A 21,598-nucleotide genomic window follows, 5' to 3' on the forward strand; every position below is an offset into this window, starting at 1 on the left:
ACTTGAAGTGGGTTGTTGTGTTTTATTAAAGGATTTTCTGGTTTCATTTGTCTTATGGATATTTGGTGCTCCTTTGGAGACTCAGGGTGTAGAAAGCTATTATTATCCTTGTAATCTATGAGGAAAGAGCATGAGGCTGCTGTCTGCAGTTACATATTATGCTTGTGGCTGTTTGTGGGAAGAGTGAGACTAAAGGCTGCATACAATTATTGTGTGTAGAATTATTTTTATTTTTGACCTTTGAGCATACTCCAAGATTCTGACTGGCTGTATAGAGGTGTAGGGGGAATGGGGGCATTTTGTTTCTCAGTATGTATAGAATTATTGGGATCAGTGCTTTTCTTGTAGGGAAAAATGACTGTAGAATTCTTGAGATTCTTGTATTTTTCATGACCTAGCTGGCAAGCTTTGCATAGAATAACAGTGGCTGGGTTTGAACTCAGTTTTGTTGTTCTGTCTTAGGAGTTCATTATTAGGTAATGAATATGAAAAGTGGCATTTAGGGTATTGAGCAACACTCTAGATGGGAAGGAATTGACCCCTTCCTCTTGGTGGAAGCGATTTCTCTTCCACCTTCCATGAAAGGTCACATGCTGTATGATTGCATTTATCTATCATGTCCTGAATAGGCAAACCTGTAAGACAGGAAATATAGTATTGGATGCCAAGGCGTGAGGACTGGGGAATGGTAAGTGGTTGCTTATGGTTCCTGTGGGGTTTTTTTGCAGTGATGAAACTGTTCTGCAGAAGATAGGGGTGATGGCTGTACAGCTTTGTGAATACACTCAACCCTTGGTTCTGCATTTGCTGACTGAACCAACTGCTGATCCAAAATACTCAGAAAAAATGAATTTGTATGGAACATGTACAGAATTTTTCTTTTCATCATTTCCTAAATAATATAGCATCAAAACAGTTTACATAGCATTTACATTGTGTTACTTATTATAAGTAATCTAGACAGGATTTAAAGGAGAATGGGAGTAGGTTATATGCATATGTATCATTTCTATAAGGAACTTGAGCATTGTACACTTACGTATTTTGGTTTCTGCACTCATGTATTTGGTTTCTGAAGACACTGCGGTATGACTGTATACTAAAAGCCACTGAAATATACGTTTTGAAAAGATAAATTTTATGGTATGTGGCATATTTCAAAAATTGCTCAAGCAAAGATAAAAAGACAAAGTAGGCAGAGAAACTAACGCAGAAACTTTAAAGCGACAGAGGCCAATAGGAGAAGGGGACCAGGAACTAGAGAAAAGGTTAGTTCAAGAAGAATTAACCTAAAAGGTAACACACATGCACAGGAAAGCAATGCAAGTCAACTCCCTGTATAGCTATTCTTATCTCAGCTAGCAAAAACCCTTGGTCCTTCCTATTATTGCTTATACTCTCTCTTCAACAAAATTAGAAATAAGGGCAAAATAGTTTCTGCCTGGTAGGGAGAGGGTAGTGGGGAAGAGAGAGGGGGCGGGGGAGAAGGGGGGAGAAATGACCCAAACATTGTATGCACATATGAATGAATAAAGGAAAAAAAAAAGACAAAGTAGGGGGAAGAGAGAATATCAGAAAATGGGGCTTTTTTCAAATTAGAAATATTTCTCTGGAATTTCTAATATGTCCCCAATGTCGCTCTTGAGCTCAAGTGGTCTTTCTTCAACCTCCTGAGTAGCTGGGACTATAGGCATGTGTCTCCATACCTGTCTTAAAATTTCTTTTTTTTTTTTTTTTTTAGCTAGGATTGAATTTAGAACTTTGAGCATGTTAGGCAAGCACTCTGCCACCCAGCTACATTTCTAGCCCCAAATTGTAATTTTTTGGGGGTGGGGGTACTGTACTGGTGTTTAGACTCAGGGCTTTGCACTTGCTAGGCAAGTCTGTTGTGTGAGCCACTGCTCTAGCTCGCAGATTGTAATTTTTTTGTTTTTTGCAGTACTGGGGTTTGAACTTAAACACTCCACCAGCTCTTTCTTCTGAAGGGTTTTATCGAGATAGGGTCTCATGAACTATTTGCCCTGCCTGGCTTTGAACCGCCATCCTCCTAATCTCTGCCTCCTGAGTAGCTAGGAATTACAGGTGTGAGCCACCAGCGCTTGGTTGCAAATTCTAATTTTTAAGTGGGAAGATGGAAGCATGTATTGATGGTAGAGCTAGGTTATTAATAAGTAATTTAAAGTAAATCAGATTTCTGGTAATGTTCTTATTACAATTAGGTGTTAGGAAATTTCTCTAAACAGAAATTCTGAGAACTTTTCAGAGATTACTTATTAGCATATTGTAGTTGTTCCTTGGGTACATTGTGACATTTATGTTCTGATTTTTTTGTAGTATTTTTAAAAACTCCAAATATAGGGTACAAAAACTCATTTTTAAGTACTTGGTGGATTGTTGCCTATAATATTGACAGATAATTTAATAATTATCAGTCTGGGGATGTGGCTCGGTGATAGAGCCTAGTGTGCATGAGACCTTGGGTTCCGTCCCCAGCACCGCAAGTAAACAAACATCTAGAAATATTTCTCTGTTGAGAGAGCTGATTTGTACCCACAGGCACAATATTTTCTGTATATAATTGCTCCGTGTTATGTGTGTGTATATGTATGTTATGTGTACATGTGAAATTTTTATTTCTTCAAAAATGAGACAGCAGTAGTCTATTTTGGCTGAGCCTATGCCATCTTCTTAGATCTAATATTTAACTAAAGACTTTCCTGTTTTTATTCATGTATGCAGAATAGTTTGTTTTTTTAAAAATTGAAATCTTGCCTGTTAAGTAAATTTCTTTACTATTTTCAGAGGAGAATAGAGTACAGAAATAAATAGCACAACTTGTAAAGTAGGAGGTTGAATTTCTCAACATGAGGAAAATACTAACAAATTGCTTCCATTAAACTTGTTTTAGATCAAATTTAGTTGCAGGTTCCATAAGCTAATTAAAAGATTACTACCTTCTTTTTTTCCTTTTTCTTTTTTGAGACATGGTCTTGCTGTATATACCAGGCTGCCCTCAAATTTGCCATCTTCTTGCCTAAGCCTTGAGAGTGCTGGGATTGCAGGTGTGCCCCACCATGCCCAGCTCCCACTTTTTTTTTTGGTGGTACTGGGGGTTTGAATTCAGACCTTTGCACTTGCCAGGCAGGCACTCGGCTGCTTGAGCCACGCCTCCAGCCCAGTACCACTTTTTGAATGTATACAAACTATCCAATGAATTTTACTTGAATTTAGGTTAATTGTGGATTTAGCAAACATTCATTGCCTGCTTGATTTTGTATTATGTATTGTGCTAGGTTTTAGAGATAGAGGTAAGACCTTCGCTTTTAAAGCAGTGGTTTACTCACACACAGTATGTTATCTTAAAGCCCCTGTTACCTAGGAGAAGTGCTTCAATTACACAATTAGCGGGGCTTATGGGTTTTTGTAGGATTATGATTGTTGAGCTTAGTTTGTAGTGAGTAGTAGTTAGCCAGTGGATGGGGAAAAGGAAAGTTTTAGAGCAAGAGAAAGCACATTTCAGAAAATTGCACATATTTGATTATGACTGTCACATGTAGAAGGAGAGTGGTTTAGAGATACAAGGAGGGCCAAATCATGAAAAATGTTACATGCATGACAAGGGAATTTAGATTTTTATTTTGAGAAGCCACCAAAGGTAGTTTTATGTAGTATGTAGGGGTGTGTATGATTATACTTACAAAGTTCTAGAGCAATGGTTGTTAACCTTTTTCCCCTCAGCATCTCCCTACTTTCTCTTCCTCTTCCTCCTCTTCATTGTTGTTGTTGTTGTTATTATTATTAGAGTTTGGGTCCCATTGTGGCACTCAGGCTGGCCCCAAACTCCTGAACTCAAATAATCCTTTTGCTTCAGCCTCTTAAGTAGCTGGGACTTGAGGCACATACCACTATTCCTGGCTACACTTGTAGGATGAATGAAGGAAGAGCCCAGGTAGTGTTTTTTTTTTTTTTTTTGAAGGCTATTACTATTACTATTTACCATATTTGAAATCTGAGAAAATTTTAACATGCCAGCGTCCAAGCACATATTCTATTAGCTTTCTGTGGGATAATATTACATGTCATACATTTGTGAGAGAGCGATAATGGAAAGGTCAGTAATATCATACGATAGCATGGAAATAACTTTGCCTTCATGCAAGGGTCCAAGACCACCTGCAAGAGTCTTGGGTGCCCCTCGGGGTTACTAACCCATTTGGAGATTGGAGGATCATTCTGGCAGTGGTGTTGGTAATTGTTTAGAACCCACAAAAAAAAAAACCACATTGAAATTGTGATCCATTATACAAAGTGTTTCAGAAAACAATACTGTATTAGTTATCTCTTGTATAAAAATCATCTCATAACTTACCTGGATGAAGAAACATCTCAGATTTTATGTAGATGTATCTGGTAGCTTCAGCTCATAGTATCTCATGAGGTTGCAGTCATTCCAAGGCTGGAGGGGTTGGAGGATTCTCTTCTGGCTCTCTCAAACTGCTTTTGGCAGAGGCTTCAGTTCCTGGCTGTGTAACTCTTTGGAGGGTAGTTTGAATAGCCTTATGACATGGCAGCTGACTCCCTAGAGCAAGTAAGGTGAGACAATGATTAAGACAGAAGCTGCAGTGTCTTTTTGAGTTAGTCTTGAAAGTAATGCAATCATTGGAAGCAGGTTGCTGAGTTCAGTCCATATTCAAGAAATTTTGCTCTCTCTCTCTCTCTCTCTTTTTTTTTTTTTTTTTTTTATTTCTTTTTTCCTGAGACAGGGTTTCACTTTGAGCCCAAACTGGCCTCAAACTCGTGATCCTCCTGCCTCACCATCCTGAGTGCTGGGATTACAGGTGTGTGTCATCACACCTGCCTGACTCCCCCACTCCTTTTTTTTTTCAGTGCGGGGGATTGAACCCAGTACCTTGCACATGCTAGGCCAGTGTTCTCCCTATTGAAGGGAGAAGTATCAAAGCATTTACTACCATACTTTAAAACTGCCACACATAATTGTTAATAGAGTGAGTCTTTGACTGGTCTCTTGTTTCTTGCACACCTTGCTGAGTATACCAAGATGAAGGTGTGAAGGTCCTGCATTAACTGAGGCTATTTTTCAGGATTGTGTTTGCAGTGAGATACCTTGATGAGTGATGAGATAATGTCTCTCACTGGGACACAGAGCACTTTGCTTACTACTTTATATAACAAAGTGGTAGATTTCCTAAATTAGGTATTCCTCACTTGTGAGGTAAACCAGGGCATGTGCAGCATCCTTTGAGCCCCTCCACTCACCTTGTGAAGGTTGGGGTAACAGGGCCAGTGCAAACATACTCATGCTCTCTGTGCTTTGATCATCAAGCTTTTGTGTCTCACCGAGGAGACTCAGATTTTGTCAGTATCCACAAATCAGTCATAGGTTAATGTATGAACCCGTAAGTCGGGCAAAATAAAATTCCAGATCCTTCACATTCTTTTTTTCCCCTAGTTTTTACGATTTATTAATCCTCATGAAAAATCTGCAAATCACCGCAGATAAAGTTATTATAGAATCCTTATTCCTTCAGCTTTTTGCCAGCACCAGCATTGGCCTTTGCTATCCCGCTAACTTTCTTCATCCTATTTTTGTGTTCCTTTCGTTGTTTCCATGAGGTCTCTTTTGTCTCATACAGGCCATGTCTTGGAAGACTGTTTTTGGGCTCACTTTTCTTTGCATGATCTAAGGAATCATAAATCATGGCAAAGCCAGTTGTCCTTCCACTACCAAAGTGGGTTCTGAATCCAAGAACAAAGATGACATTTTGTATGGTCTTATACATTTTAGCTAGTTTTTCATAAATTTCTTTCTTAGGTACTGTTGCCTTCCCAGGGTGAAGGACATCCATGACAATTTGCTTTGTCTGAAGTAGTTGGTCATGAATTTCCTGGTCTGCATAGTTACTGTGTCATTCACAATGGTGGCTGATCCTCAGGCAACCAGCTTTTCCCTGGCCAGTTATGTCGCCTTCCTTCCCAGTTCTTGGACATTGCTTATGTTTAGTATGATTCACTCTGAAAATGAGCTATATATTTTATTTTCTATTCTCTTCTCGTTTACATTTGGTCCACTGTATCTGTGGGTTCCACATCTGAGGCTTAATCTAACTGTGAATTAAAAATATTTGGAAATAGGTGGGCGTGCCTGTAATCTCAGCACTCAGGAGACTGAGGCAGGTGGATTGGGAGATGGAGGCCAGCCTGGGCTATGTAGGTAGATACTGTCTAAAAAACAAAACAAAACATAAAAACCAAAACCAAAGCTGGGGGCTTGATTCAGGTGGTAGAGCACCTGCTTGCTTGCCTGGTAAACAGACTGAGTTGAAACTCCTAGTACTGTCAAAAATTAAAACAAACAAACAAACAAACGAGACAGAGGGAAAAGAAATGATATCAGTAATGAAGATGTTTTCCCTTTGTCATTATTTCTAAACAATAAAGTACAACAATTATTTACTCACATAGCATTTGCAGTATGTTAGCTATTATATCTAATGCAGAGGTGATTTAAAGTATATGGGAGACTGGGTACAGGTTATATGCAAACACTATGCCATATTATGTAAGGGACTTGAGTATCTGCAGATTTTGGCATCTGGGAATTTCTGGAACCAATCCCCCATGGATACTGAGGGATGACTATTTTATTTTATTAAAAATGGAAACCAGACTTGGTTGTACTCTACTAAACTGATTTCGTAATCTACTCTTGGGTTAAAACTGAAAGTTTAAATACACTGATTAGAGGACTGTGGCCAGAGGCAGGGTTAGAAAGTCAGGATAGAAAGTTATTATAATTCAGATAGGGCATGATGGTATAAAAATGGAGTGAGAGGATTGATTTAAGAGATAGAAGTCAAATAGGTAGGAATTATATTTTTTTGATTGTATAGTATATGAGGGAGATTCAGGATTTAGGAAGGGCTCTTTTTGGACTTCTGGCTTGAGCACCTAGTATCATGCATTTGAATAGATGTCTTCCACCCATGATGATCTTTTTTATCCTTCAGGAGCAGATTTGGCTATGGAGGGAGGAGACCTAGGTGTGTGCGATGGTTTGGGGTACAACTGAAACTGTCCAGACAGTGGGAGATAGGGTTCTGATTGTTGGAAGATTAGGACTTAAGATGTAAATTTGGAGTCTTCATTGTACCAATGATAGTTTTACCTGGTGAGTATAGGGAGAAGTGATCACCCAAAGATAATGTTGTTGTGTGAGAGTAAAATAGAAATGGAGATCTGAAACATTTAATGGAAAATGAACAGAGGAGGAGGACAGAAAAAAGGAGAGTGATGAGAAGAATGTAAGACAGACATTGTCAAGAAGTTGAGAGTGCTTAAGATGGGAGACTATTTTATATACAGAAGTTAAAAAGGCATTAGAGAAAAGGCAGTCATTAAATAAGGATTCTCTGAGGAAGGAAGGTACACTGAATGGGAACTAAAGGATCCGTGGAAGGACTAGCTATAGCCTTCTTATCAGAGTGGAGGAAAACAGGTTAAGGTTGGGTGTTGATGTAAATTAATGTGTAGTGAGAGGACACCGATAGGTCCTGTTTGATTTCTGTATTTCCCTGTGAAGTAGTAGGTAAGGTGTATTAGTTTCATAGAGCTGCCTTTAGAAAGACTGGATGGCTGAAATAACAGCGATTTATTATCCTACATCCCTGGAGTCTCTAATTCAGGATCCAGTTGTCCGTGGAGTTGGTTTCTTTTGGAGCCTCTGTTGGTAGCCTGTAGATGCCAACTTCCTCTGGTGTGTCTGTTGTCTTCACATGGTTCTTTTTTTTTTTTTTTTTCATTTTTCTTTTATTATTCATATGTGCATACAAGGCTTGGTTCATTTCTCCCCCCTGCCCCCACCCCCCCCTTACCACCCACTCCGCCCCCTCCCTCTCCCCCCCCCTCAATACCCAGCAGAAACTATTTTGCCCTTATTTCTAATTTTGTTGTAGAGAGAGTATAAGCAATAATAGGAAGGAACAAGGGTTTTTGCTGGTTGAGATAAGGATAGCTATACAGGGCATCGACTCACATTGATTTCCTGTGCGTGGGTGTTACCTTCTAGGTTAATTCTTTTTGATCTAACCTTTTCTCTAGTACCTGTTCCCCTTTTCCTATTGGCCTCAGTTGCTTTAAGGTATCTGCTTTAGTTTCTCTGCGTTAAGGGCAACAAATGCTAGCTAGTTTTTTAGGTGTCTTACCTATCCTCACCCCTTACTTGTGTGCTCTCACTTTTATCATGTGCTCATAGTCCAAACCCCTTGTTGTGTTTGCCCTTGATCTAATGTCCACATATGAGGGAGAACATACGATTTTTGGTCTTTTGGGCCAGGCTAACCTCACTCAGAATGATGTTCTGAGGCTGCTATTTCTCCATCATATATTTTTAGCTCCTCTGTCAAAGATAAGTTGCTTATAGTTGTGTGGCTTCATATCTGGGTCCTCTATTCTGTTCCACTGGTCTTCATGTCTGTTTTTGTGCCAGTACCATGCTGTTTTTATTGTTATTGCTTTGTAATATAGTTTGAAGTCAGGTATTGTGATACCTCCTGCATTGTTCTTTTGACTGAGTATTGCCTTGGCTATTCGTGGCCTCATGTGTTTCCATATAAATTTAACAGTAGATTTTTCAATCTCTTTAATGAATGTCATTGGAATTTTGATGGGAATTGCATTAAACATGTAGATTACTTTTGGGAGTATCGACATTTTTACTATGTTGATTCTACCAATCCATGAGCATGGGAGATCTCTCCACTTTCTGTAGTCTTCCTCAATCTCTTTCTTCAGAAGTGTATAGTTTTCCTTGTAGAGGTCTGTCACATCTTTTGTTAGGTTTACACCTAGGTATTTGATTTTTTTTGAGGCTATTGTAAATGGAATTGTTTTCATACATTCTTTTTCCGTTTGCTCATTGTTAGTGTATAGAAATGCTAATGATTTTTCTATGTTGATTTTATATCCTGCTACCTTGCTATAGCTATTGATGATGTCTAGAAGCTTCTGAGTAGAGTTTTTTGGGTCTTTAAGGTATAGGATCATGTCGTCTGCAAATAGGGATATTTTGACAGTTTCTTTACCTATTTGTATTCCTTTTATTCCTTCTTCTTGCCTAATTGCTCTGGCTAGGAATTCCAGTACTATGTTGAATTTCACATGATTCTTTCTGTGTCCTTTCTGGCCTAATCATTTCCTTCTCCTCAACTCTATCACTTGGCCTCAGCCCTTCCTCCCCTCTGTTTTTTTTTTTTTTTGGCAGTATTGGGGTTTGAACTCAGGGCCTTTAGCTTTCTAAGCAGATTCCCTACTACTTGAGCCATGCCCCCGGTCTATTTATTTATTTGTTTGTTTTAGAAATAGGGTCTCTTTTTTTGTCTCCTGCATATCTGGGATGACAGACCTGCACCATGACACCCAGTTTATTAGTTAAGGTGGGATCTCAGTAACTTTTTGCCTGGTCTGGCCTTGAACCACTGGTCTTGAACTGTGATTCTCTTGATATCTACCTTCCAAGTAGCTGGGATTAAAAACATGAGCTATGTCCCCCCAGCCTTGTGTTTTGTTTTTGAGACAGGTGCTACCCTTGGATTTGACAGTTCTCCTGCTTCTGCTTTCTGAGTAGCTAGGATTACAGATGTACACCATCATGGCAAGCTCTTCTTATAAGGACATCAATCCTCTTCTTATAAAGAACCAATTATATTGGATTAGAGCCCATTCCAGTGAATTCACTTAACCTAAAAATCCGCTTTAAAGACCTATGTACAAATGCAGTCACATTCTGAGGTGTGAATTTTGGAGGTGGATACAATTCAGCCCATAACATGCAGTCATTCACTGAAAAAGTAATAGGCAGAAGGCAAAGGTCTGGAATAATGACAAAGGATATTGGCTAGAAAGCTAACTAAGGCACTTGTGGGAGTTGAGAGGAACGTTCTGGAATCATCTGAGGTTGGAAATCAAGCCAAATAGCTGCATTATGATCTCCAGGTATAGAATCTGGAAAGTGGTATCTTTGGATTAACCAAGGGCAAGGGATCTTGGAATGTGAGAAATTATTTTTTCAGACTTTTGTGTTGTAATTTATGTTTAAAGAAATTAGTTTTTAAAAACACTTTTTCGGTCATGAGAAAACGGTCATGAGATTGAAAAGTTAAGTGAGGGCTTCAAACAGAGTGAGTGCGTTTCTTTTCCTTCTGCTATATGTGAATATAGTTCTGGTAACAACAAAGACTCCCTATATATGCCATTTTGGTCTGAAAGGGACTTGAATATTAAGAGTGCTTCTACTAATGTTGAATACTTCTGCGAACTTTGGTTATTGGATCTTACCTTATTTAGTGGGATTTACTTCTTTTACTACATGAGCATAGAGTTTTGCATAGTTGGGAATTTTTCTTTTCTTTTTTTTGAGGCAGCATCTCACTATGTTGCCTAGGCTGGCCTTGAACTTGCCTCTGCCTCCCAGTAATTAATTTTTTTCTTGATTTTTGGCAACCTTAAGTTCTGTTGGCATGGGACTGCTCAGCAGGATAGTGCTTGTCTGGCTTGAGTGAGGCCCTGGTTTTGGTCCCTAGTGCCACAAAAGAAGAACCGAAAAGTTTTGATGGCATGATTGCTGAGATTTAGTCATATGTTGCTTAATGTTGGTGATACATTCTGAGAAACAAATTGTTATCCATTTTGTTGTGCAAACATCAGAGTGTACTCACATAAACTAAGACGACTGTGGCACGGCCAAGTGATAGAATCTTATGGTACCAGCCTTGAATGTGGAGTCTGGCATTGAATGAAATGTCATGTGGCCCATGTCTGTATTACTTCTTATTTTGTTATTTTGTTTTGTTCTTTTGCCTCCCATCTTTTAAAAAAGACTTTCTCTCAGTAGGAAAATAAGTATGATTGATTATTTGAGATTTACACCTGGGAAAACCTAAGATATACTCTAAATGGTAAACACTCAATAAATGTTAGCTTTTGTTTTCATTATAAGGATTCCAGCTAACGAATAGCTCATTTATTTTAAGCAATATTCAGATTACTTAAAATAGAACAAAACATTGTGTGTCTCTTTGATTAAAATGGAATTTATATCCAGTAATAATATGTAGATTATTTTGCATATATGTATGTATGTATTTATTTTGCAGGGCCTCACGCTTGCTAGGAAAGGTGCTCTACCACTTGAGCCACTCCGCCAGCCAGAATCTTTACCACAGAGAGGTTAAGTTACTCTCTCAAAGCCACACAGCTACTAAGCAGAAGCACAGGCTTTGCCTGGGGTTTGAATTCAGGGCCTCCAGCTTGCTAGGCAGGTGCTCTACTGCTTGAGCCACTCCTCCGGCCCTTATTTTGTATTTTAGAACCCAGAATAATCAAGAAAAGAAATTTTACTTCATGATGAGGTTAGTCTTGGAAAAAAATTTTCTAACAGCATTAGCAGAACATTGCTCGTTCTGAGATGGAGGGGGAGTTGGAGTCTTTTTTTACAGTTCAGACGTAGATCCTGGTGTGTGCATTGTTACTCTAGGGCTGTCTTTATTGGCTCTCTAGTGTAGAGATGAGACTGTTAGTGTGTTCACACTTTTGAAAGATTTTAACATGACTTTGACCAGTGTATATAGTCACTTTAAACTTTTATTTTTGACCATATTACTTACTTGGATACCATTTTCAAGGAAGAAACCCATGTAAGCATACATTCTATGATTAAGCCAGTTCTTTGGAAGAGTGATGTTAGGAAGTCAGAGAGCTAGTTTAGATCTGCAAGTGCTCTCAACTTATGATGGGATTGTGCCTGGGTAAAGCCATTGTAAGCTGAAAACATTGTCAGTTGAAATGTGTTGAATGCATGTAACCTAGTTTGTGCACGGTGTACTGCAGACTTTTGGTGGTTTTCTCTCACAGTTGGGGCTAATTGGGAGCTGTGTTGCACTGCCACTGCCCAGAGTTTTGAGAGAGTCTTATCACATATAGCTAGTTTGGGCAAAGAGCAGAATTCAAAGTATGGTTTCTACTGAACGCATACAGTACTTATACCATTGTAAAGGTGAAAAAACTACTAATTGTGTGCGGTGGTGTGTACCTGTGCCCCCTAGCTGCTCAGGAGGTGTGGGAGGCAGAAGGATTGCTTGAGCTCAGGAGTTTTGAGGCCAGCCTGGGCACATAACAGGACCCCCTCTCTAAAAAACAAGAAAAGTATGAAGGAAAAAAATTAAAAAAAAAAAAAGAGGGACCCATTGTAAGTTGGGGACCATTGGTATGTTGATTTATTTGTGAGAGAGGTGTGGAAAGTAATAGGTTTTTAAGTTTTTTAAAATTTTATACTTGTATATTAGGAACATATTTCTTTTTTAAAAAGGTTTAAGCTTTGTGGTAGGTAGAATTAAAAAGCTTTACAAGTGAAGCTAAAGCGTACTAAGACCTTTTCCTCCCAACCTTCTTTTTAATGTTTCCTTCCCTCTAATGTTTGCTCTTTCAAATTGGGTATTTCTCATGTAGGAATTCTGTGTATATTCCATTTATAGATCTTTATGTATATGGTGAGTATATTTTCCATCTAGTTTTTGGTTTATCTTCATTTATGATAGTTTTAGGTGTATTTTACCATCTTAACATTAAGTATAGAGGTGTTTTTCCTTTCTGGTTCTTAAGAGAAATTATTCTCCTGATTTTCTCTTAGTATTTTGAAAATTTATATCTTAAGGCCAGGTGTGGTGATATCATGTGATATCATGATATCATGATATCACATGCCTGTGATACCAGCTACTTGGGAGGCAGAAACCAGAGGATCATGAGTTCTAGGCCAGCAGGGGAAAGTTAGTGAGATCTTACCTCAAAAACAAACTAAAAACAAAAGGGCTGTGGGTTTGGCTTGGGGCCAGTACAATAACAATAATTAAAAAAAAGAAAAGAAAAAATAATATGTTCAAATATTAAGTTATCTCTTCTTAGTTTCTATACCTTTTTTTCTTTTCCAGTTGCATGGTGTATTTTTGGTGTTCCATTTTAAGACATAAGATATTTTTATAATGGTATTTACTGTGAAATGCATTGTGCCATAATCACATTTTAAGTCTATGAGTAAACAGATGATGGAAGGGAGATTTTTCTCCAGTGGGGGTAATGGAAAGTTTCTAAGAAGGGAAATGCTTATTATTGAATAATTTAATGTGTGATCCTTTTATTACAGGTATGGTGTAAGATATTTCTTCAAGATTGGACAGCTGGTGACTTGGTATTTCTGATAGTCTTAAGCTGACCTATAGCCATAGAGAAACCTCACGGAGTTCCGTATTTTGTTTTCTGCTTTACACATTTCCTGACATCGAAGTTCAGCTTGCAACCATGTATGGAAGTGCTCGATCAGTTGGGAAGGTGGAGCCAAGCAGCCAGAGCCCTGGGCGTTCACCTCGACTTCCACGTTCTCCTCGCTTAGGCCATCGTCGAACCAATAGTACAGGAGGGAGTTCTGGAAGCAGTGTTGGAGGTGGCAGTGGGAAAACCCTTTCAATGGAGAATATACAGTCCTTAAATGCTGCTTATGCTACATCTGGCCCTATGTACCTAAGTGACCATGAAAATGTGGGTTCAGAAACACCTAAAAGCACCATGACACTTGGCCGATCTGGGGGACGCCTGCCTTATGGTGTTAGGATGACTGCTATGGGCAGTAGCCCCAATATAGCCAGCAGTGGGGTTGCTAGTGACACCATAGCATTTGGAGAACATCACCTCCCTCCTGTTAGTATGGCATCCACTGTACCTCACTCTCTTCGTCAGGCCAGAGATAACACCATCATGGATCTGCAGACACAGCTGAAGGAAGTGCTAAGGGAAAACGATCTCTTACGGAAAGATGTGGAAGTAAAGGAGAGCAAACTGAGTTCTTCAATGAACAGCATCAAGACCTTCTGGAGCCCAGAGCTGAAGAAGGAGAGGGCCCTGAGGAAGGACGAAGCTTCCAAAATCACCATTTGGAAGGAGCAGTACAGAGTTGTGCAGGAGGAAAACCAGGTCAGTTCTCTATGCACATCTGCTGTTACTGGCTGAATTCACGTGTATATATATAAAGCAAGCCATTCCTTTTCTTAGACTTTTCCCAGCTTAGTTCATTTAGTTTTCTTTGTCTTATTTATTTTAATCTTGTCTCTCAGCCTTTTACAGACTTGGTCCTTTGCCTTATTATTAGTACTTTTTTCTAGTGTTTGCCCTCGTATGTACTTGTTTCTTTTCCCTGGTTTCTCTTTCTCGTCTTATATTTTCTTATAGTATATATATATATATATATTTTTTTTTTTTTTTCAATTTTTTTTTTTTTGTGGCACTAGGGTTTGAACTCAGGGCCTCACTCTTTCTAGGCAGGTGCTCTGTCATTTGAGCCACTCCACTTTCACTCACTATACTTTCAGTTCTTGTGAGAATATGATTTTAGCACAGATTATCACATTTATTATCAAAATTATTTAGAGTATGTAACTTAAGGTAAGGTATACCATTAAGATGTTTCATAATAGCCGGGTGGCAGTGGCTTATGTCTATAATTCTAGCTGCTCAGGAGGCAGAGATCAGGATGATCATGATTTGAAACCAGCCTGGGGAAATAGTTCTTAAGACCCTGTCTTGAAAAAACCCAACACAAAACAGGCCTGGTGGGATGGCTCAAGTGGTAGAGTGCCTGCCTAAAAAGTTAAAAAATCCCAGTACCATCAAGAAAAAGAATAAAAAAAGTATATCACACGGTAAATCAATGTTACTAGCTACATTGTTTTTTCTTATTTAATTTTTTTTGGGGGACTTGAACTCAAGGCCTTGTGCCCTAAGCAAGTGCTCTACTACTTGAGCCATGACCCCAGCCCTTTTTGCTTTTAAGTATTTTCGACTACACAAGACCCTTCTTGTGTTTATGCCTGGGCCGACCTGGACCAGGGTCCTCCTTTTGTGATTCCCACTGAGAAGACAGGCATATGCCACCATGCTCAACTTTTTATGGCTGAGATGGAGTCTCACTTTTGTTGCTTGGGATGGCCTTGAACCATTCTCCAGCTGATCTCTACCTTCCAAATAGTAGGATTACAAGTGTAGTTACCACCTGGCTCAGATATTTACTTAAAATTAGCTAATTTGAATACATAATGGGTTATATATTTATATATGAATTTAAATTACATATTTAGATAATTTCAATATATAATAGATATATTATTTTAAGAAGCTAAAGCTGGGTGTGATGGTACACACCTGCAGTCCCATCACTGGGGAGGGTGAGACAGGAGGATAATGAGTTCAAGGCCAGTGTGGGCTTCATAGTGAATTCCTGGCCAGCCAGGGGTTATATAAAGGCTCTCCACCCCAAAAAAAAAATACCCTCTTAGGAAGTTCTCTGAGTTTGAGTCATTAAGAACTCAATGTGAAAAAATAGGGTGGCTTCCACCCCCCCTTTGGTGGGACTGCAGTTTGAACTCAGGGTTTCATGCTTGCAGAGCAGGCACTTTACCATTCGAGCCACACCTTCAGACTCTCAATGTGAAAAATTAAAACTGAAATAAACCTCAATGATAGATCCTAAGCCATTACATCAGGCTACCTAAGTGGTGACTCAGATACATCAGTATCAATGGGTATATTTGTTTAAAAAATAGATTCCCAGGCCTTGCTTAATACCAACTAAGTAAAAATCTCAAGAGCTGGGGTATAGAACTTACATTTTTAAATAAACTTCTCTGGTAGTTCTAATGATAAACCAGTTTTGGGATCTTTAGAATTTAGTACATTCATCTTGCCTTAAACTTGTCTACTGCCCATCTGGCATAAAGAATTGTGATGGTTTTATATTGTCAGTTTTGAGCTCATATTTTCAGTTTTGCAGTGCTGGGGTTGAACCCAGGGCCTTGTGAATGCAGGGCAAATGCTCTAGCTACATTCCCGGTCCTTGAGCTCAATCATGAAAGAAGGGAAAAAACTCTAGGACCCATTGCTTAGTGCTTCTTGTCCTATTTTCTGCCTTGTTATACCTTACGTATGTGACGTAACTTTTGTTCATTATGATCATTGAGTGTGACAGTGGTCCTCAATAGATACGATATGCCAAGAACAACTGCGTGTTTAAAATCTTAAATATGTTTAGTTCAAAAGAGCCCTCTACATGATTTTGATATAGCCCAATCGTATGAATCATTGATACACAGGTAAATGTTGAAATGATACATGACAGTAGTATGGGGAAATACTTTTAATTGACATTTAGTTATCAGAAAGTGAAGCATAACACCAAAAATATTATTGTTTTGCAGTTACTGGGATTTGAACTCAGGGCCTCATGCTTGCTAGGCATGAATTCTACTCCTTGAGCCACTCCGCCAGCCCCGAAATAGTTTTCTTAAAAATGTAGTACATTGTCAGTTTTTATAGTTTGGTGTTGAATTAAAAATCTCAGAAAAGGAAAACATGAGTTTGTGTTCTTTAGTCTTGTGATGAAATGTGAAGATAGTGTAGGTCCTGGAAACCATGTATGTGTCTTAGAGTATTAGTTCCTGTTCTTTTTTTTGGGGGGTGGGGGGGGTGGACATTATGTAATTTTGGAGTATGTACTGGTGGTATATCAATGACCAAATATAAAGTCCTTTATTTTTATTTCTTTGTTTATTTAGACAGAGTCTCACCATGTAGCACAGGCTGGCTTTTAACTCTTTTTCTTCTTTTTTCTTTTCTTTTTTTGGTGGCATTGGGATTTGAACTCAGGGGGTCATGCTTGCTAAGGCAGGCACTTTTACTGCTTGGGCCACTCTGCCAGCTGGCCTTGAACTTTTAATATTCCTGCTGCAACCTCCTCAATTTTGGACTTCAGATAGGGGCTGGGAATATAGCATTGCTGTCATGCACAGCAGGGATTCCCTTTGTAAGCATCATACTGCATTGTATGTGATTATTCAATCTCAAATGTGTTGTTAGTAAAAATCACAATTCCACTGAACTGTAAAGTGACTAAGACAACTTATTATTAGAAATATCGTGGAAAAATTGTGCACGAGTAAACACTTCCTTTTAATGGCTGTACCTCCCTTCCATCCTCCCTCCCTCCCTCTTTTCCTTCCCATGCTGGCCTTCATTTTTTTTTTTTTTTTTTTTTATGGTACTGGGGTTTGAACTCAGGGCTTCACGCTTGCTTGGCGGGCATTTTACCACTTGAGACACTCTTCCAGCCATTTTTTTGTGCATGTGTTGGATATTTTCAAGGTAGGGTGTTGAGAACTATTTGCCTGGGCTGGCTTCTAACCATGATCTTCTTGATCTCTGCCTCCTGAGTGGCCAGGATGACATGTGTGAGCCACTGGGGTCTTGCTGGCCTCCAGTTCTTGATCCTTCTGCCTGTACTTAAGGGTGCTGGAATTAGCTGGGCATTGGTGGTGCACGTCTGCAATCGTAGCTACTTGGGAAGCTGAGATTGAGAGGATCTAAGGTTCAAGGCTAGCCCAAGCAAATAGTTTGTGACACCCTATCTCCAAAATAACCAGAGCAAGATGGACTGGTACCGTGGTTCAAGCAGTAGAGTATAAAGCCCTGAGTTCAAACCCCAGTCCCACCAAAAACAAATTGCTGGGATTACAGGTGTATCCTACCATGTTCAGCTAAGGCAATACCTTTTAAGAATATGTTGACTCCGTGTGTGTGTGTGTGTGTATAAAAATATATAAAATTTAAAGTGGATTTGGGGTTGCTGGGTATATTATTGAATTAGCTAGCCACCAGTATACCTGTTTTCAGCTAATTATGCTGAAAACATAAGATGTTTTTTAAATTTATTTTTTTAATCAGGTGATTTGGGAATATCCATTTTATTGAGCAAAAAGTTATTAGCATACTTTTTTTTATTTTGAAATAAGTGAGGCATTTGTTTATGTGTGTAGTTTAGAAACTATGTGGAAAAAAACAAATGCAATATCCTTCCAATTATTAAGTTACATTCAAATACAAAATATTTGAAAAGACAATTGTGGGTACTTTTCACTTCAGTAGAAGAGAAACAGTCTATGGGATTTTCTTGCCAAAAAAACCATATGTGCTGAAGAAGGGTGAATACTGCTGTATCTAGATTCCGCCCCTTGCCCTAATTAAACACCAATGCTGGCAGGAATATATTCTTTCTGCACCCACTATAATTACCACACAATCCTAAAATTGTATAACTTTGGTCCAAAAAACAAAGGATGCAATTTTAAAGTAAAGTGAAACACTGCAATGAGATACAGAGACTGAGAATACTAATTAATAGATTATAGTCAGCCAGCAGTGAGCTCTAATTAAACTCTGCATTCATTATGTCCTCCATAGCTTTCAGAGGTCAGACATCTTCCACTTTATGAAGAAGATTGGTTTAATAGGAGTTACAGTAATTAAATAAACTTCTCTATTTCAGTTTGACACTGGGATTTGGGTCCATTCTAAATGTTTGATCTGATTGGACTACAGAGATCTCAGTCTAGAATCCTGTCAAAATGTGAAAATACTCATGCTTAGGATTGCCTGATACGCATTTTTTAAATGGAATGCTTATAGAAGATTGTTTCTAAAATAGAAATACCCATCTGTTTTTATGTCTCACATTCCTTTTGTTACTGAACTTTCAAAGAACTGGTGATTGGATGTATCTGTATATACTTCTCTCTGTTTCTCCCTGTTTCTCTCTCTCTCTCTCTCCTCTATTATAAATACAGAAGGCTTTTCCTTTTTTAAAAATTAAGAATAAGGAAGGCTTTTAGTGTATGTTTGTTAGAGAATAAAAATCTAGTTGTTAGCTTGGTAGAATTGCAGAACTTTGGATAAGTTATGTTTTTTGTTTTATTCTAAATAGCAGCCAACCTGCGATTGTTGTACTTCTTTCCTGATTATGCTTTGCAGCAGTTGTGTATGTTGAATTTAGGTGAATGCTTATTCCAGAGTATATTGGAGGTTTTTTTTTTTCTCTTTTTTTTTTTTTGTGGTGCTAGGGATCAGACTCGGGGGCTTGTACATGCTAGGCAAGTGCTATTTAGGGATCAAGAGAATTTCAAGTTCATAAATTCAAAAACATGAGCTTACCCTGTATAAATCTTTATTTTGTCATTTGTTCTTACTATTTGGAGACTGCTGACAATTACATTTATATAATTTTAGGTTGTTCTTGGATTTGTCACTTGGTAAAAGTCATTCTTTGTGTTATGTCAGCTTTTTCATGAGCTTGCTAATTATTTCACTGTCATTTAAAATATGATCTTAAAGTTTGTGATCTGTATCTTGGCATATTTAATTTTTTGATAATTCTGTTTTAACATTAATTATGATCAATAATAATTAATGTTTAATTAATGATTAAAATTAATAATTAATAATGATCAATAATTAATGATTAATTATGATTGGTCATTAAAAAGTACTATGGCTAAATTGGTATTCTAGTTTATTTTCCAGATAGATTTAAGCTATTCTGTTGCTTCAGAACTTGAATGTGTTAAAAGCATTATTCAGAGGACCCAGAGAAAATGAAATCAAATGGGGAATCAATCATTTTGAGAAGTAAAATTTGTGCATATATGGCTTATGATCTTGTCATATATGAAGGTATATAAATGGGCCTGGGGAATTTGCTTCTTGTAGAGTTTTTAAATTTGTTTACCTGGAATGTAGTGGAAAAATATGTATGAAAAATAATTCAGTGAATAAAATACTTACACAGAGGGGGGCACCTGCATCTCAACTACTTGGGAGGTGAAGATTGGGAGGATTGTGGTTTGAGGCCAGCCTGGGCAAAGAAAAATGTTAGTGAAATCTCTATCTCAACAAAACAGTTGGGGTGGTGGTGTATGCCTGTCTTCCCAGATGTTCAGGAGGCTTAAGTAGGAGAATCACAGTCCAGTCCAGTCTATCCAGCCTAGGGAAAAATGTGAGTCTCTACCTGAAACATAACTAAAAGGGCTAAGAGTATGGCCTAAGTGGCAGAGCACCTGCTTAGCAAGCACTAAGACCTGAATTTAAACCTCAGTACTATCAAAAAAAACCCCAAAAAAGACAGGAAAAATTGAGACTGCCATTCTCTAGAAAATTTTATCCTTATTTCCTCACAAATCATCTGTGTTAGATATGTATCTGTGCAAATTTTTTTTTAAATTTTTTTAATTACTTGAACCATGTCCTCAGCCTCGTTTTTGCTTTAGTTATTTTTCACATAGGGTCTTGTGTTTTTGTCTGGGTCTGGCCTCAGACTGTGATCTTCTTATTTAAGGCCTCCCACATCGCTGGGATGACAGACACATACCACATACCCACCATGACTGGCTTATTTGTTGAGATGGGGTTTTGCTAACTTTTTGTCTGGGCTGGCCTTAAACCTTTGTCCTTCCATTCTCCACCTCCTGAAAAGCTAGAATTATAGGTATGAACCACTGGTTTTTGGGTTTGAGACAGGGTCTTACTATGTTGTTCAAGCTGGTCTGGAAGTCTCTGTATAACCCAGGCTGGCCTTGAATTTGGGATCCTCCTGTCTCTGCCTCCCCAAGTGCTGGGATTATAGGCATGTAGCACTTTAAATTTTATTTAAAAAAATTTTTTTTTTTTGTTTTCTGGAATGGAATCTCACTACCTAGTATAGAATGACCCTGAAATCTTGAGCCTTCTGCTTAAGCCTCTTCAGTGCTGGGCTCTACCACTGAGCTCCCTAGTCCTACTTATAATTTCCTTTCAGTGAAACAGAATTGTTTTTGGAGATTTGCCGATTTACCATAAATTTGCAAACATCAACTTAACTTTGATTTAGGAGACCCATTTTTTATTCTCTTGTGCAAAAGAAACAAGGAAATTAATTTACCAATTTTTAGTTAGAGTAGTTCTTTTTTTTTTTTAATTACAGGTACTGGGGCTTCAATCTAGGGCCTTATTCTTTCTATTCAAGTACTTTGCATTGAGAGCTCCACTCCTAGCCCTAGTTATATTAATCTCCATCAAGGAAGGCTGTAGTTTCATTTTGCCTTTTCAAATCATACCATGTTTGGAACTTGACATTGTTTTATGGGTGCTGTGTGTGCCCAAAAGTATATTAGAATTGTCTAGAAACCATACTTTATAAACAGTGGTTAAAAACACTAAGGAAGAGACTTGTGCCGTTTTTGAATTCTGTGTATTTGCACATTCTGTGCAATGTGGGAGGAGGTTTTTCTTTTCTTTCCTGGTGTTTTTTGGAGGAACAACACTGGAGAAAAAGAGAACAAATATTAGGGTTTTAGATTTTGATTCCCTGGATGAATTATTTTCTAAGAAAGCTTTATCGATTTGATGAGTCAGTTTCGTAATAATGCTTCACCATCATTAGAAGTGGTCACTGGGAGGCTAGATACCATTCTGACAGCTGTGTGTGTTCTCAGACTCATTCAGCTTTTCAGGATGCCTGAGGTGGAATAAAGTGGTACTTACGGAGTTTTTTCCTTTTTCCTGCCTCCTTTCCTTCATGACAGCTTTATTGAGATATAATTGAATTCACCCTTTAATTTTTTTTCTTTCTTAATCTAACTTACTGGAAGAGGAATTTGAGGAAAGTAAGTTGGTC

General features: G+C 38.3%; 2 protein-coding genes across 11 annotated transcripts in view; one reads left to right on the top strand and one right to left on the bottom strand.

The window, feature by feature from the left end:
* The window catches only part of Erc1 (ELKS/RAB6-interacting/CAST family member 1), a 442,275-nt gene that overhangs the window by 16,318 nt on the left and 404,359 nt on the right, over positions 1 to 21,598 (top strand). For all 10 annotated transcript variants that reach the window (XM_074076350.1, XM_074076353.1, XM_074076356.1 and 7 more), the window contains exon 2: positions 13,217 to 14,040. In XM_074076350.1, the coding sequence (XP_073932451.1) occupies positions 13,372 to 14,040 (669 nt within the window). In that variant the 5' untranslated portion in view covers positions 13,217 to 13,371. The remainder of the gene's footprint in view (positions 1 to 13,216; positions 14,041 to 21,598) is intronic.
* Positions 5,483 to 11,692, bottom strand: LOC109683365 (small ribosomal subunit protein eS24-like). Its single transcript, XM_074077848.1, has 2 exons — positions 11,682 to 11,692; positions 5,483 to 5,922 (listed from the first exon to the last, which is right to left on the bottom strand). The coding sequence occupies exons 1-2, from the start codon at positions 11,690 to 11,692 to the stop codon at positions 5,538 to 5,540; spliced, it is 396 nt and encodes a 131-aa protein (XP_073933949.1). The 3' UTR covers positions 5,483 to 5,537.

This window comes from Castor canadensis, chromosome 6 (assembly GCF_047511655.1).
Source record: "Castor canadensis chromosome 6, mCasCan1.hap1v2, whole genome shotgun sequence".
Classification (NCBI taxonomy): Eukaryota; Metazoa; Chordata; class Mammalia; order Rodentia; family Castoridae; genus Castor; species Castor canadensis.